The sequence below is a fragment of the Pteronotus mesoamericanus genome, unplaced genomic scaffold (assembly GCF_021234165.1).
Source record: "Pteronotus mesoamericanus isolate MK-2021 breed Mesoamerican mustached bat unplaced genomic scaffold, CSHL_Meso_final contig_263, whole genome shotgun sequence".
NCBI classification, from domain to species: domain Eukaryota; kingdom Metazoa; phylum Chordata; class Mammalia; order Chiroptera; family Mormoopidae; genus Pteronotus; species Pteronotus mesoamericanus.
The window spans coordinates 6,501,293-6,515,691 of record NW_026555112.1 but is presented as its reverse complement, the minus strand read 5'-3'; the positions used below and the strand labels follow the sequence as shown (position 1 = coordinate 6,515,691).

Sequence of the window (14,399 nt, the reverse complement as noted above, 5' to 3'; positions counted from 1 at the left end):
CATGGTGTCATGTGCAGGTGGCTCGTGCCTCCTCTCCAGTGCTCTGCCCTCCAGATCCTGATTCCACTACAGGCAGACACTAGAGGCTGATATTTGGTACTGGCTCTCAAAACAACAGATATGGAGGCTTTTAGAAATGACAAGCCCCCAAAAGACAGCATCCACGAATAGCTGTGCATTCATTCAGCAAGCATCTATTGAGTGTAACTGGAGTGGGTCCCAGGGAATTCAGAACTCTCTGGGGGTATCTGATGAAACAGATTAATCCTTATGCCTCAAGATCACCAGCTGATTTGTACAGGTCATCTTGGGAAAGGTAGCGGTGGAAGGCCACAGGCGGGGTCAGTGAGGAAAACGAAAAAGGAATTTATAATGGCCAATATTTCTTGAGAATTTTCTGTGGACCAGGCCTAGTCTAAGTTCTTGTAACTACACGAATTAACTCTTTGTTCATAATTAAGAACCATTTAAGTTTGGTAAGCTTATCATTTTACAAATGGGAGGCCCGGGTACAGAGCGGTAAAATGACATGGTCAAGGTCATCAGCCAAGAAGTAGGAGAGCCCGGGCTCCCCTCCAGTCTCCCATTAGAACTCACTTCTAACTGTTATGTTCTGCTGACTCCTTCCACTCAATATAAGCTGAGAAACAGGCTTCACAGACTGAATTTTGGGGAGCTCTCATGGGGTAAGGAGCTCTAAGAAGAAACAGAAAGGTCTCTTTCCAGGAGGAGCTCCCTGAGAGCCTGACAAGGGCCGGTTCAGGGGAGGAGGGCATGGCTCAGGTCTCCCAGGAGATGACTCCTCCCACTTCAGTGGGACCAGTACCGCACTGGCACCTCCAGGTCTGGCTGCCTTGGGACAAAGGGAGAAGGACCCGTGGCTTGAGATCTGGTTTTCTCATGGTCAAATAATGTACCTTAAGTCACTGACAATGTGAAAGCACTAAAAAAAAAAAAAAAGTGACTATTATGGCCAATATTAACCATTTGTGATAATGGCTTAGAGCGACTCGGAGAGTATTTCTCAGCTTTTCAGCTTTCCTAATTGCCCTTTTCCTTTCTCACCCCATTGATATGCATGCATTTATACATACATGTATGCACATGTGTACAATGTATATATGACCAAAGAGGGGAGTATAGTAACCAAAGGGGAAGGAGGCTATTACAGCAGAGGCTGGGGATCACAGTGTCTCTCTAGATTAGCCAACTTCTAACAGGAGTAATTTAAGTTACAAAGTGAATACCGTATCAGACAGAGTGTTAATTTCAAAGGAAAGAAGTATATAGGTGCATGTGGCTAAGAGACCAGTTTGCCTCAAAATAATCAATATGACATTTAGACAAAAGATGTCAAAAAATTGCTCTTTACCAAAAAATAAGATAGCAGACTCAAGTGCTACAGCCCTAGCTTTCGACTCCTTTTACCCCTGTAGGACTGGCTTGCTTCTCATGCGCAGGCAGCATGGAAGTGAAGTGCAGCAATTACCATTCCTATTGCCACTAGCAAAGACCAGTGTCCATAGCCTGACTCTGCAGCATGAAAACTTGTTCTTGTTGTTGTTTTCTGATCACAGTGAATATTGCCAGCAGCGCTTTATTTGGGGGCTCGCAGGGCAGAGAAAGGGTGCAGTGTGTTGCCAGAATTTTAACAGCCACATCACGATCCGTTAGTCCCTTCACCTCCAAGACTGTTATCCTTTGTTTACTTTACTATGTTTACTTTACGGGGAAAGTAAAAAAATTGAGTGTGTTGCAACCCACCATAGACCAAGAGCACAGAAGAGCTGACATTACTTCTAAGAACATCCTCATTAGTCGCCCTGTTCTCTTCCCGTATTTTGTAACTTCAGAGATGGTAGGAAAGATTCCAATGTATGAAGGAAACAGTAAAAAGGATTCATCTTTTTAAAAAGTAGAAGAGAACATAGGGAATTTAGAAGGAAATTTGCACAGAGCTTAGACTCTTTACAGAGGCTGTGATTTAAAGGTTTTTAAAGTCCTCAGATGAAAAATAAGAGTAATTGTCATCGAGTGCTCTGCTCTAGGTCACAGTCTGTGATTGCCATAATTTCTCAGGTTGAGGCTTAGTCTTTTTCAAAAGGGGATAAGAATTTGATTTCAGAATTAGGGCAGAGTCTGCTAGTCCCTACCCAATATCCATTCCCTTCCTCTTTGATAATGACAGATCCCATCTTGGCTTATAGTAGCAATGCACCAGTTGAAGCTTCTAGTCCCCAGCTTCCCTTGTATCTAACTGTGTCCCAATGACAAAGTTCTGGGTCAAAGAGACACAAGTGGAAATGTTGGTGAAAAACTTCTGGAAAAGCTCCTCAAAAGGAAATGCAACCCTATCTTCCTTCCTGTTGTCTGAAATGCAATGGCTGGAGCTCCAGCAGCCACACTGCTTATAGCAGTCATGAGCATCAGCACACCAGAATGTGAGCTGGTGTGGCGCATCACGGACATTCAAGGAGCTGGGTCCCAGATGACTCTGTGGAGCCACCACAGGCACCCTGGACTGCCTGCTTCCAGAAGTCTCTCATATGAGAAATAAACCCTGGGATATTAAGCCACTGAAGTCAGCCAAGTACAAGTCTTAATTTATATAACCATTTTTATACATGTTTATAGATTCATTTCTACTTGAGAAATCCCAGCTACAAGCTCTCCCTTGTAGGCAACGCTTCCCTCCCCTTAACCAGCAGGAATCTGCACAGATGCAGGTCTTACCGAGAAGCTTGTGTTCCACTGCATTTCGTAGAGACTGGTGCCGGAAGTACAGGAGCCCGCTGGGCTTCTCCTGGACCCACTGTCTGGTGGCGTTGCGGAAGGCAGCCCAGTGCAGCGTGGTCACTTTGTAATGATTCCTGTAGCCCAGCATGTCCAAAAGCTGCAGTATCTCATCCTCGGCCAACCCACAATGCGAGATGCTCAGTAAGCACAGAGTGTCGGCCACCCAGCCATCCAGCCCTACAGAGGCAACATAATGACAATGATGACAGAATAGCTCACATGTGCCAGGTGTCATTCTAAATGTGGCTAATAACTTGTTTCTTAGTCTAAGTGACTAATAACTTGTTTCTTTCAGTCATCCTATAGTAGATACTATAACTGCCCTTTCTCACAAATGAGAAAGGAGAAGCACAGAGAAGTGAAATAATTCACCCAAGGTCACACAGTAATAAGTGCACAACTGGAATTTGCATGCAGGCAGCCTGGCTTCAGAACCCACATTTTTAAAATATTTTATTTATTTATTTTTAGAGAGAAGAGAAGGAAGGGGAAAAGAGAAGGAGAGAAACATCAATGTGCAAGAGTTACATTGATTGATTGCTTCTCATATGCCCCCAACTGGGGACTTGGCCCGCAACCCAGGCACATGCCCTGACTGGGAATCGAAACAGTGATATTTCAGTTCTCAGGCCAGCACTCAATCGACTGAGCCACACCAGCCAGGGCCACAACCCAAATTCTTAACGATTAAGCTATCACCTACATTGTCACGACTAATCCATATTTGCTATGGTGACCAGCTGGCAAGCTTGCCAGTTATTATCCTTAGCATTTCTGCTGAGCAGTCTTTATTAAGATTTCCCAGTATGAGGCTTGCATTTACGGGTTGAGTGCTTTTCTTGTGTGATTGCTGTCCTGCCGCACACCCACAGGCACCACTAGAGCCAGCTCTTCCTTACTCACCTGACCCTAGATTTTTCCAGCACAGCTGGGTTTCCCACTGGCTTTGTGATCAACAAACTTTAAAGAGATCCCTAGACCATTGAGAGAAATGACAATAAGTTCCCATTCTAAATTGACTTCCTGTGCTAGGACTGAGGAACAAGCCCAAAAGACATGCAATCTTCAAGCAGAGGCAGCTGTTCAGGCCCAGCTGCGTAAGCTTCCTGTGAGGTTTACCCAGTTCACCAAGCTCTTCCTGCACCAGTGGCTGAGCTCCCTGGGCCTGCATGGGCCACGTGGGCAGTGCTGGGAGGAAGAAAGCCACCTGAGAAAGTCCAGTCCCTGGGGGAGAGAAAAGGCTGGACTTCCTGCACACTCCTGAAGCTGTAGGGATGGCCATAGGCACAGCCATGGACCACGCGGCCTGAGTGAGTCTTCCAGAGACCTTGTTTCCACCTCCTTGCAGGTCGGGGAGGGCATGCTGAATCTGAAGTCAGTATTCTTCACAGAAATGCAAACTTCAGAGCACAATTGACTGGGGGAGGGCAACATGCTGCAGTACCAAGCAATGAGCCTTCCATTCCAAGTATTTCTGCTTCTCCTTCCCTGCCTCATGTTCCCATCCCTGCTCCATTCTAAAGTCACTGCCCCTACAAGAAAGTGTTACAGCAGAAATGAAAGAGAAAAACTCAGGTTCCAAAGGAGGCTTTTGAAGCTCATAGCACAGACAATGATTTGTGAGAACTAACTTTGATGCTTAAAAGCCTGATGGTTGAATATGAAAAAGACAAATTCTTGGCCAACTCAAGAAATAATTTTTTTTTAACAAACTACAGATTCAGACAATTACAGAAGGATGTAAAGAAAACTGTTTTTTCCCACACAGGAAGAAAAGAGATTTTGCTGAACCAAGAGAGGTATAGGAGTGAGAGAAGAGAGCAATGGATTTGCTCAAGGGGGTTTCTGAGCAGGGCCCGTGCCCTCCCCTGAACCCAAGATGGCTTTGAGCAGGGGGAGAGCGACCCTCAGGGTGCACCTGGGAACCCACAGTTGGGAGAACCTGAGCTCTGCTTCCGGCCAGTAGCCTGGGAAGAACCAGACTGGAGTAATGGCCACAGGGCCGTGGGAGAAATCTAAGGGGTCTGGAGAGGTACAGTGAGCAGACATTCCCTGCCACGAATGTTGAGTGTCAACAAGACTGCAGGCTGAAGAAGCGTGCAGAAGTTAGCTGAGGAGAGGGGCCTCCTCGCATGCGGACGAGGGAATGTGGCGGCAGATGGCAGCATGGATGGAACAACCCAAAACAGATGGGGAAACAGGCCCCTTAAAGGATGCCAGAAATGGAAAGATGGCAGTACCATTGGACCATCTGGGGCCACAACCACCTCAGTGGAAGACAGAAGGGATAGAAAATAATCAAGGACACCCAGCACCAAGGTCCTCAGATCTAAGCTTAACCCAACAGGGACATAGGAAGAACACAAAGCCTCACCTGACTGAAAAAACAAAGAACAAAAAACCCTGAATTGACTGAAAACAAACTACACTGATGTAATTAACCTGAATTAACTGGGTTTTCTGCCATCGGTTGGACAGTAGGCTCAAAAGAGAGATTAAATAGAGTTATAGAAAGAAAGGCCCATTTCTTAGACCCCTGAAAAATGGGACTGAAATTTGTGCCTAATACAAATCTCCTTATAGTCAACACACAGAACTGCCTGGACAGGGTGTCAGATTTAGCAAATAAAAATGCACAGCATCCAGATAAGTCTGAATTTCAGATAAACTACAAATTCATTGTTGGGAGCAGTATGTCCCATGAAAATTTGGGATATACTTACACTTAAATTGTTTATTTGTAACAATCTGTAAAATTGTTTATCCATGCACTATCTGGGACATGCTTATACTAAAAAAGTATTTGCCATTGATATGAAATTAAAATTTAACTGGGTATCCTATATTTTCTCCGACAACCCTATCCCGAGACCCTCCTCCCTGGGTTGGGGGTCCACCACTTATTACCAAGTGAACTCTTACCAAGGTGTCAAAGCCTACCTTCTCCTGAAGCCATGGTGTCTGAATTTGCCTTTTTCAGTTTACAAGTCCAACTGTAATCTTCAGTCCAGCGTTTCAGAATCAATTCCCAGAGCTCCTGAATGGAGTCCACCTCCAAGTACTCCTTCAGACACTGAAACTCATTTCGGTAAATTCTACATTCTTTCAATTCATTTGCTAGGATTGTGAGTTTCAAAGGATTCAGGTTTGCTTTTTGGCTCAAAGCCTGTCTGATCTGTTGGAAGGGGTCATTGCTGGGAATGGAGAGATGCTGTCTCAAGATGTTTAATTTCATTTCTTCATCTCCTGTGCCCATGAGCTCCACGGTCCTCACGTCTGGGCGGGCACACAGTGACTTGTAGGACAGGCTGGAGGAGACGGAGCTCATGATGAATCTGCAATGAGGAGACAGGGAGCACGGCAGCCAAGAAAAATCTTTCACCTGGGGGAGTCAAAGACATTTGAAAAGTTTGAAGTCTTTAAAACTACTTCGCTGATGGTTTTTAGAGTTGGTAGAACATAGGAAGTAAATATAGGGTGACGGTTGGAATTATGGATATTAGATAGTATCTTGGAAGTCAGCAATATGGTGACAAGAAAATACCAGTTCCCATTGCATCACACCGTATTTGACTAACACTTCTCTGTTATGAATTTGATAGTACAAACGTGGACCTTAAAAAGGGGTTCCTACAACCAAATATCAACACTTCAACAAAATCATAGACTTCTGAAGGATGGACTATAGTCATGACCAAAGGAAACCCAAGAGGGTGCAAAATCAAACCATTCACAATTGAAAATACAGATGCTGTCTTGAACTGAAGAATTGTCACTTTGTTCAGCGATATTATCTTAAGTTAAATAGTTTTACTTTGGAATAAAATGAACACCTAATAAGATCTTTGTAAATTCTTGTAACAGCCTTTTCCATCCTTCTTTGTCTAATAATAGCAGCTATCGTATATATTCATCCCCCTTTGTCTAATTATAGCAACTATTATATACTGACCACTTACTCTGAGCCATGCACTGTGTTCATTGTGTCTTCAGGTAGTAACTGTATTAGTTTCGGTTTTCCATTTTCTCTATGTATGATGTTTGACCTCTACTGGGGCCTTGCAGACCTGGAGAAAGACTGCTCCTCCGGAGGCCAGCTACTTCCTAGGGGTGGTACACAGCTGGCCTGGATCATGCCTTTCATGTGCAGACCCACCAATCCAAGGTCACAACCTGCCCCCACATTCTTACCTGTCACTCACCAAGCTAATACTTCCCCTGCCCTAAATCATCCCAGGGCCAGGTACCAGACAGCCATAGAGGGATGGCTTCTATGCACAAAGCTCATCAAAATTATTCAAGCGATCCAGTCCCAAACTGTTTACTCTGTCCTGCCTGCTTTCCTTACAGAAACCCCAATGAAGGCTTTGGCCACGGCTTTTCTCTGGCTCCCATCTTCTGCCTCCTGACCACCATGATACTTCCCATGGGGCCCTGTGTGGAATGGCATGTCTCCTTCTTGCAGGAAATGTTAATAATCAACTCTTACAAGGGCATTGCCTTCTCCATACCACCACTCAGTCATCCCTTTATAAATAAAATCCTGGGCATGATTTTAATGCACCAACCCATTCGGTCCCCCTAACAACCCTCTAGAAAGGCAGAGGAGGAAACTGAAGCACCGAGAGGCTAACTGTCTTATCTAATTCACTCTCACGGTGAGCAGAGCTGGGATTTAAGCTGAGGGCCTGGCTCCAGAGGCAAGTTCCTAATCACTGCACTGAACTGCTTCAGATGACTGCCTGGGCAGCCCCTTGTCCTCTTGCCTCGCTCTGCTTCCAGGGACCCTTCCCCAAAGGTCAAGTCCCTTTGCTAGAGGCTCTCATGACACTACATACTGATCTTTGGCAGCACTTGTCACAGTTGCACTTTTATACTTATTTCTGTGATGATGTCATTAACATCCGTCATTTCCTACTAGTATGACAGCTCCATTCTCTGCAGGGCCCATGGCCGTCTCTGCTTACAGTGCCTTTCCCATTGTAAGTAGTCAAAAATTATTTGTTGAATGTAATTGTAAACAAGTCATTGTAAACAACTGTAAACAACTACTTGTTTAATACATGGTAGTTGCCATGCGTTAAATTAAAAAGCAAATTACAAAACAATATGGTGCGTAACTTCATTTACATAAGCAAATATATAATCCGTGTATATAGACATCTGTAGGAAAAAGAAGACTATGCAACAAGTTTAACAATGGTGAGACTGTGAGTATATTTAATTTTCTGTTTTCTTCTTCTTTATCACATTTCCCATGGGAAACATGTATTACTTACATAATTTATATACATATATATTAAAGTTTTAGAAAAAGTGCTTCACAAGGTAATGATTGATACCAAGAAGTATTCAAGGTTCCATTCATCCAATGTTACTTCAAATGGGAAAAACTAAAGATAGTAACCAATCAATGGAATTTGGTAAGTGCAAAATCAGTGTAGATGAGGCAGATCAAAATATACGACATAAAAAACACAATAGGGGACAAATGAATGCCTGATCAAAGTATAAAATAGGGGCAGAACCGTGCAGAAGCCAAGGCCACAGTTTCTAGAACCAGAAGTCCCACATCTGCGTTCCACGCCCACCCCTATCCTAGGGCCTTCAACAAGCCACCTACCCCTCCATGCTCAGTCCCCTGTATGTAAACAGCAGTGATGATCAGTCTGTCCTTCATAGGGTTATTGAGAGGATTAAATGCGTTAAAATGTCTAAAGTCCCCAGGATGGTGCCTAGCCCATTGTAAGTGCTATATAAGTATGTGTTCCATAAAATACACAGCAGTAAGTGTGAGCAATGCTGGCTATAGCTATAGATATGCAATGCCACGGAAAGGTATTAGGTACATTCTAAATTATGGGGTTTTCTTCTTATGAAATAGTAATAAAATAGGTATTATTTTAAGAAGAGATTACCTTCTGTCCTGAAATCCCATAAATGCCAATTAACTCTTCTATTCCATCTAGTACAAGTATACATGGCTTTAAACTGATGGAAGCAATGAACGCTTCTACAAGAAGTGAAAAGACCAAGACGTGTGAGTCTTCGTTAAGAATGTCTGTTTCAAGCTGAGTACCTATAGCAGAGAAATTTGCTTAAATTAGGTGAAAATGGTTCCATCATGCTAGAACATTTCATGGGATGGGGAAGCAGAAGGGGTTGGGAGGAATGGGTGCTAACTACAGCTATACAGCTGACACGTACATGTCCATGTGTGATTAGCAGCCTCAAAATATTCAACCCAAAAGAGACAATGATATTTAACCACCAGATGTCTCCTATACATTTTCAGGATTTTATATAAAAAAATACTTTGTATGACCCAAAACATTACTCTCATTTTCCAAAATGCAAAAGTCATGTTATGAAGAGTTGGATGGGAAGAGAGAGAAGTTAGGCCACAGTGATCTGTGAAGTTTCTGCAGCCCCTTTTACTTTTACCTTTTACTGGGTGTCTAAATTTTTAGGGGTCACAACTACCACTCTGGGCAGCCCAGCAGTGCACACATGTGGCGTCTCCCACCCACTGCTTAGTCTCTTTGGTCCTAGCCCATCTTCAACCTAACATAACCGATCCTGAACTCCTCTACCCACAACATTGAACCCCCAACCTTGGATTCTGAAAATCACCAGGGAGGCTTAAGTTATGAACCAGCAAAGGGTAAAGGAAGTAGCATGAGAAGGCCAACTTCCAAACTGCAATGAAGTGACATAGTAGCAGCAACCTAAAATTATAATCAACTACCTAATATTCTAAGAATATTTTACTACACACAACTCTATCTTGCTTTTTGTTTTTCAAAAGCAATATTTTCTGTAGAAACTTAGGCATATTAGAATCTAAAAAATGAAGTTATGCAAAGAAGCTTTAATGGATTAAGTCTCTCAAATGTGTTAAGATTTTATTAGAGTCATTTGGAGTAATTATGTTTGACAAATATTTATTGGTTGCCTATTATGTGGAAGATTCTGTGCTAGATGACTTGGAGATGAGGGAGAGGAAATGATCCATAATAGAAGGCCAATGAGTTAAGGGAAGTGAAAATGGGTTCTGTACACACACACGCACAACACTTTGAAGGCAGAATATGAGTCTGAAGTCCGCTGGAGTCTGATGTAGAACCAGCACAAGGAAGAAAAGCTTCATACAGAGAACACTTGAGATAGGTCCTGAGGGATGCTCAGGTAGAAATGAGGGCAAGGCTGTATCAGCCAGCCAGACAAGGCCTACGTGAAGGCCTGCAGCCAGGGAAGTACATGAACACTCAGAAAGCAGAAAGTTGTTTGGAGCAGTGGGGCTCACCAGGGCCATTCCAGGGGCGCTAGACATCCTACAACACAGACAGTCCCACAAAGGGAAACTCTGTCCCTTGCTTATCTGACTTTCAAATGTTCTGTAAGGCACCTAATGGAGGGCAGGAGACTTTACAATTACCTAGCTTGAAACCCACTCCATTTTCCAAGTAAACATTTTCCCCCATGGGTTAAAAACACACTGAATTGTCTATGAATTCAACTGCCATTTAAATTGATAGAAGATTATATATTATTTAATCTTAAATGATACCGAGATTTGTTCACCAAATCACAACTGATTGCAATATTGCTGATGACGTATGAGCCTTGAACACAACACACCCACATCAGCATACAGTTCCAGCTATTGTTTCACGGTTGTTTTCCAGAGACAGGCACCCGCCTACTCCACCGCCTTCCACTGAGCATTTGCATGTTGAAGTGCATGTTGTTTTAGAATAAATAACTTTATCTCACCTTTTACATTACAGTAGAGGGTTGTACTGATTTTTGTAGATATTTTTAGGTGAGAAAATGACCATAATATTAATGACTGGAAAGTTATATATAAATGTGAGACATAAAGGTGGAAAAGGTAGGAAAAAAGGTAGAGTCTGAGCTTGTGTCATACAATAAAATACACGTTTCAAGAACGAGAAGAGAAATATTAATCTTGATTCTTTACCCTTCTAGCTTTAAAAAAAATCTTTAAAAGATGGGTACCATGGAGATTTCAGGCCTTGAGTGGCAGAATTTTAGAGCAGAAGGGGTTCTTGGACCTTGCCTAGTCTAGTCTGAGCATCTCATTTTGCAAAAGAGGAAACTGAGGCCTACAGAGGTGAAGGAACTTGAACACACACTGATTATCAGGAGCTTTTAAAGCACTTATTTTTCTGCTAGTTTTTCTTCAAACAATAAGTAATCATTCAAAGATGGCATTTCAGGCTCTGTGTGTCACCATTTTTTGGTGTTTACAGTTCATAGGCAGTCGTATCTGGGAGGCAGGGATTGTTCAGCCTTCTTAAAGCTGGTGTGGAGGTTAAGTAGCAAAACAAATGTGAATGAACCTCAAAAAGTACACAGAACCTGACAATCATAAAGCACAATACCACTCATCATTGTCATCAAAAAAAGAGTCCTAGGCCAAAAAAAACTCAAGGATGATGATACTTGCGGACTATATCTGGGGGTAGAAAGGAAAGCATATGTTCAGTGTTTTTAAAATCACATGCTGGACAATTAAAAATTTTTTTAAAATATCACATGTTGGGTCATTAGGATCGTATTCCCTCAAAATGATGTTGAAGATAAAGTCATCATTATTAGTACTGAAAAATGATCCCAAACATTTATCTTTATTCTGGCAGTACCAACTGTCTCTACTAAGTGACAAGGCCTATTACCTAGTTAAAATTGTAACATCTCAAGTATTTGAACACCCAGTTGGGAGAGGTAAATTTATGGAAGGAGGAAAAGGGTTAACTGATATCATTCCATGATACTTTGTAACAAAATGCCTTAGTAATTGACAAAAAGGAGGGGTGTTCTTTCAGGAATAGAATGTGTCACCTGACTGTCAAGTATCATGGGCTGTTTCTGAATTTATTCTATTTTGTCCCACTGAAGATTTGTTTGTTTGAAGGATAGCAGCTGTTTTTATTAGGAGATTTTGGCACATAAAATACACTTATTAAAATAACAATTCATTTTGGGAGTAAACTCATAATTGTGCATGTCTGGTTGAGTTCTACCTTCATCATGGCTACAATGAACACCTTTGGGATGTGCCTGAGGAGGACTAGCCATCTTCCCATAGAGCCAGTCACACCTGCTGCTAGCGATTTTGATGTCAACCACTTTACACGACCTGAGAAAGGCATCCAGAGAGAGCTCATGCCCACACGTTCACCCGACTCACTCACAGACACTCACCACACGCACAGAAAGAAGCTCAAGAATCTGTGCCTTCACACAGAGATAATCTACGTCCATCAGAACTCATCCTGGGCCCCATGTACTCGCTCAGCACCCAGAGGCACACATGGATACCAGCCCCGGGTGAGAATGGATGAATTCCCAAAAGCAGGCAGTCAGACATACACAAACACATGAACACACAGCAGGAACCTGCTGGTGGTGATGATGGTGACGGTGATGATGATGATGATGATGATGGCTAATATTTATCAGTGCTTACTATAGGCCAAGTCCTGTGCTAAGTGTCTTTGTTTTTCTTTTTTTTTTTATGATCCACATTTTACAAATGGGAAAATTGAGCCACATAGAGTTAAAATAACTTGCTCAAGGTCACATGGCTAAGTACCAGCTGAGCTCCCCAACTGCTTCTACAACAGAGGTGGATCCCACATGACTGTTATCATTCCGGGTACATACCTTGTATCTTAATATCTCACTTTCAAAGCAGAGCTCTTGATTCCCCTCAAAACCCACGGCCCCTGCCCCTCCAACGTTGTCCCATCTCAGTGAACAGCCCTCATCATCCATCTCGTTTCCTACAGCCAAAAACTAGGAGTTATCCTCAGTTCCTCCCTGTCCGTCAACCCCCACATTAAATTCCTTAGCAAATCCTCAATCCCTCCCAAGCCCTGCACCTCCGCTGCCCGCCTCACACTGCCGTCGGCTCCTGCCGGGACCCTTGCAATAGCCTCGGCAAGGGCCCTGCCTCCACGCTTGCTTCCCTACATCCGTTTTCCACATATCAGTCTGGTTCTGATCTTTCAAAAATATCAGTGAAATCATGTCACACCCCAGCTTAAAGCACTCCACTGGCCTCCTATTACACTATCAAAATAAAAATAATAATGATAATAATAATACAACGGAACTACTTTAAAATGGAATCAGAGCGGCCAGCCCCGAGGAACTGCCTTGCCTGTCCCAGCCGGCAAAGCCTTGGAATGTTAAAATTGGCCAAAATAAGCTTTGGACTGGGCCTACTAAAGCAACATTGTGTCCCAAAGAACTGTTTGCAAGGATAACAAGAAAGCAGATACTATGCTACTGGACTGAAGTCTACCTGACTTTAAATTTAAATACTGTTTACAGTTAGCATCATTGTGTTAACTTTTCTGCACCAATAGAAAAGGCTTCCTTCTACTGATATAATTGTTCCCTTCCCTTTCCCATATATACCCCTTGCCTTTGTCTCCTAGTCAGAACACCATTTGGACTTCTGCCTGAATCAGTGCTCCCGAATAGCTATTCTTATCTCACATAAATATTTGCTGCCACTCACTTAGGCCTTTTATTTTTAGGTTAATAGCACTCAGTAGAATCCAGACCCAACATTCTGTCCTACAAGACCCCAACATGAAGTCGCCTGGCCTTCGCCTCCTGCGCCACCTGGTACGCCCGCCCCTGTAGCCCCCCAGTCTGCCGGCCCTGGCCTCCTTTCCCTCCCTGGCTCACTCAGCTTTGTTTCCTGCTTATGACCTGTATTACCTTAGCTGTCCCTCTGCCTGGAATGTTCTTCCTTGTGACTACCACATGGCTGGCTCCTCCCTGTCCATGAAATGTCCCTGGAGAGTACTGCAGAGTGGGCTGTCTGTCCTGCAGAAGTTCATGCTCCCCTTGCCAGAGCGTGGGGTTAGCTTTCTACCCACGGATTCCCAGTGTGGCGAGGCAGGCTCAGGGTAGCCAAGTTCTTGCCAGAAGAATGAGAGTAGAAGTGATGTGTATCACTGTCAGGCTGAAACTTGAAAGGAACAGGTATGCCTTTCCCACTTTTTCCCCACTTCCTTTATGTAAAAGCAGAGGGTTCTGCATTGAGGCCACAGGGGCTGACACAACCTCAAGATGGAAGGAGCACGTGTCCCCAAATCGCCACACAGAGGGAAGCCACTTGTCACCTGACTAGGAACCCCATACTGGCCTGCTCCATGAGTGAGCAACTGCATTTGAGAAGCCACTGAAATGGGATTTGTTATGGTACCTAGAATTACTCTAATACAGAGGCGTAGTCCCCGATCACTCAACCTAAATAGCCACCCTGTCACCACATCACATCACTTTGCATGGCACTTATCACTCTGTGATAGGTTTTTTGTTGATTTATCTGCGTTTCTCAACTGGAACGTCCTATCTATGGGAGTCACGACCTCATTTGCCTGACTCACTCATATATACCCGGGGCACAGGACAGGCAACCAATAAATATTCTGAATGAATGAATGAGTGAATGACTGTGTTCAATAAACCGTTATTGAATTGAGGAGGAGGAACAATAGTTGAAAGGCACATCCTGCCTTGGAAGGCTTGAACTTGTCTCCTCTGACTGGGAGGCT

General features: G+C 43.4%; 1 protein-coding gene across 1 annotated transcript in view; it reads right to left on the bottom strand.

The window, feature by feature from the left end:
* The window catches only part of LOC129071266 (putative tetratricopeptide repeat protein 41), a 60,164-nt gene that overhangs the window by 36,859 nt on the left and 8,906 nt on the right, over positions 1–14,399 (bottom strand). The window contains 3 exon segments of the mRNA XM_054574441.1: positions 2,734–2,973; positions 5,737–6,178; positions 8,715–8,875. Of these exon segments, the coding sequence (XP_054430416.1) occupies positions 2,734–2,973; positions 5,737–6,178; positions 8,715–8,875 (843 nt within the window).